The sequence below is a fragment of the Penaeus monodon genome, chromosome 25 (genome assembly GCF_015228065.2).
Source record: "Penaeus monodon isolate SGIC_2016 chromosome 25, NSTDA_Pmon_1, whole genome shotgun sequence".
NCBI classification, from domain to species: Eukaryota; Metazoa; Arthropoda; class Malacostraca; order Decapoda; family Penaeidae; genus Penaeus; species Penaeus monodon.
The window spans coordinates 16,139,253-16,140,121 of record NC_051410.1 but is presented as its reverse complement, the minus strand read 5'-3'; the positions used below and the strand labels follow the sequence as shown (position 1 = coordinate 16,140,121).

The 869-nt window shown below is 49.4% G+C and overlaps 1 protein-coding gene across 1 annotated transcript in view; it reads left to right on the top strand.

Annotated features, from left to right (window-relative positions):
• LOC119589330 (glutamate receptor ionotropic, delta-2-like) overlaps nucleotides 1-869 on the top strand; it is a 4,360-nt gene that overhangs the window by 3,160 nt on the left and 331 nt on the right. Inside the window, exons 7-8 of the mRNA XM_037937949.1 lie at nucleotides 189-431; nucleotides 605-865. Coding sequence (XP_037793877.1) covers nucleotides 189-431; nucleotides 605-865 — 504 coding nt within the window. The remainder of the gene's footprint in view (nucleotides 1-188; nucleotides 432-604; nucleotides 866-869) is intronic.

The following is an 869-nucleotide window of genomic DNA, read 5'->3' as shown; positions in this document are numbered from 1 at the left end:
GAGCAAAATATTGCATGCTTTTCATGTTCTTATCTCTGGAAAAGATCGTGCGATTATCGGCACCTACGAGGGGAATACTGCAAATCAATTAATGTGACAATAGTTACAAACATGAAACTAAAAGGAGACACCAACTGCAAAAAATGGCTCACCCATATTACCGACTGTGCAATAAGATGAATTTCCAGAGGATGGACCATGTACTGTACCGTCGAGCATTAATCAGTCCTCAGAAGCTGGCCCTCCTGCCGCACCTGGCCCTGCAATACGACTACACCTTCATGATCGAGGAAGCCACGCTCACGTTCTGCATGGCCAAGCCCGAGCTGAAGCCCCGATGGCAGAACCTTTACTACCCCCTTGGAGAAAGAGTGTGGGCCTCCATCATGGCTCTGCTTGTTGTTGTGCCCGCGACGTTCTTCTTGGTATGGGTATTGTGTAGTCTGTGATAAAGAAAATGGGATTGAAGGAAGAGGGATTGGGAGATTTAGGGATTTAGGGACATATCATGAAATAATGTGGCAAAGACAGAAACTTTGATAGACGGTTTTGAAAGGAAAACATATTCTACACTTGCTCTCACTTTTTCTCCTTTATCCATCAGCTGACCAAATCTCGGTTGCGAGGCGAAGTGAAGGAGAGGTTCAGCCCCTTTGTAGCGATGGAGCAGATACTCGGAACTCTGCTCGGCCAAAACTTCTCTTTCCAGCTTCCTACCATGTCCTCGACTCGCATCCTGGTGGCCTCTTGGCTGGTCGTCGCATTCGTCCTGGGCTCGGCCTACCGCGGCAACCTCACCGCCTTCCTCACCATCCCAAAATATCCCCCGCGGGTCGAAAGCCTCAGGGACCTCCTCCAGACCTCCGCTA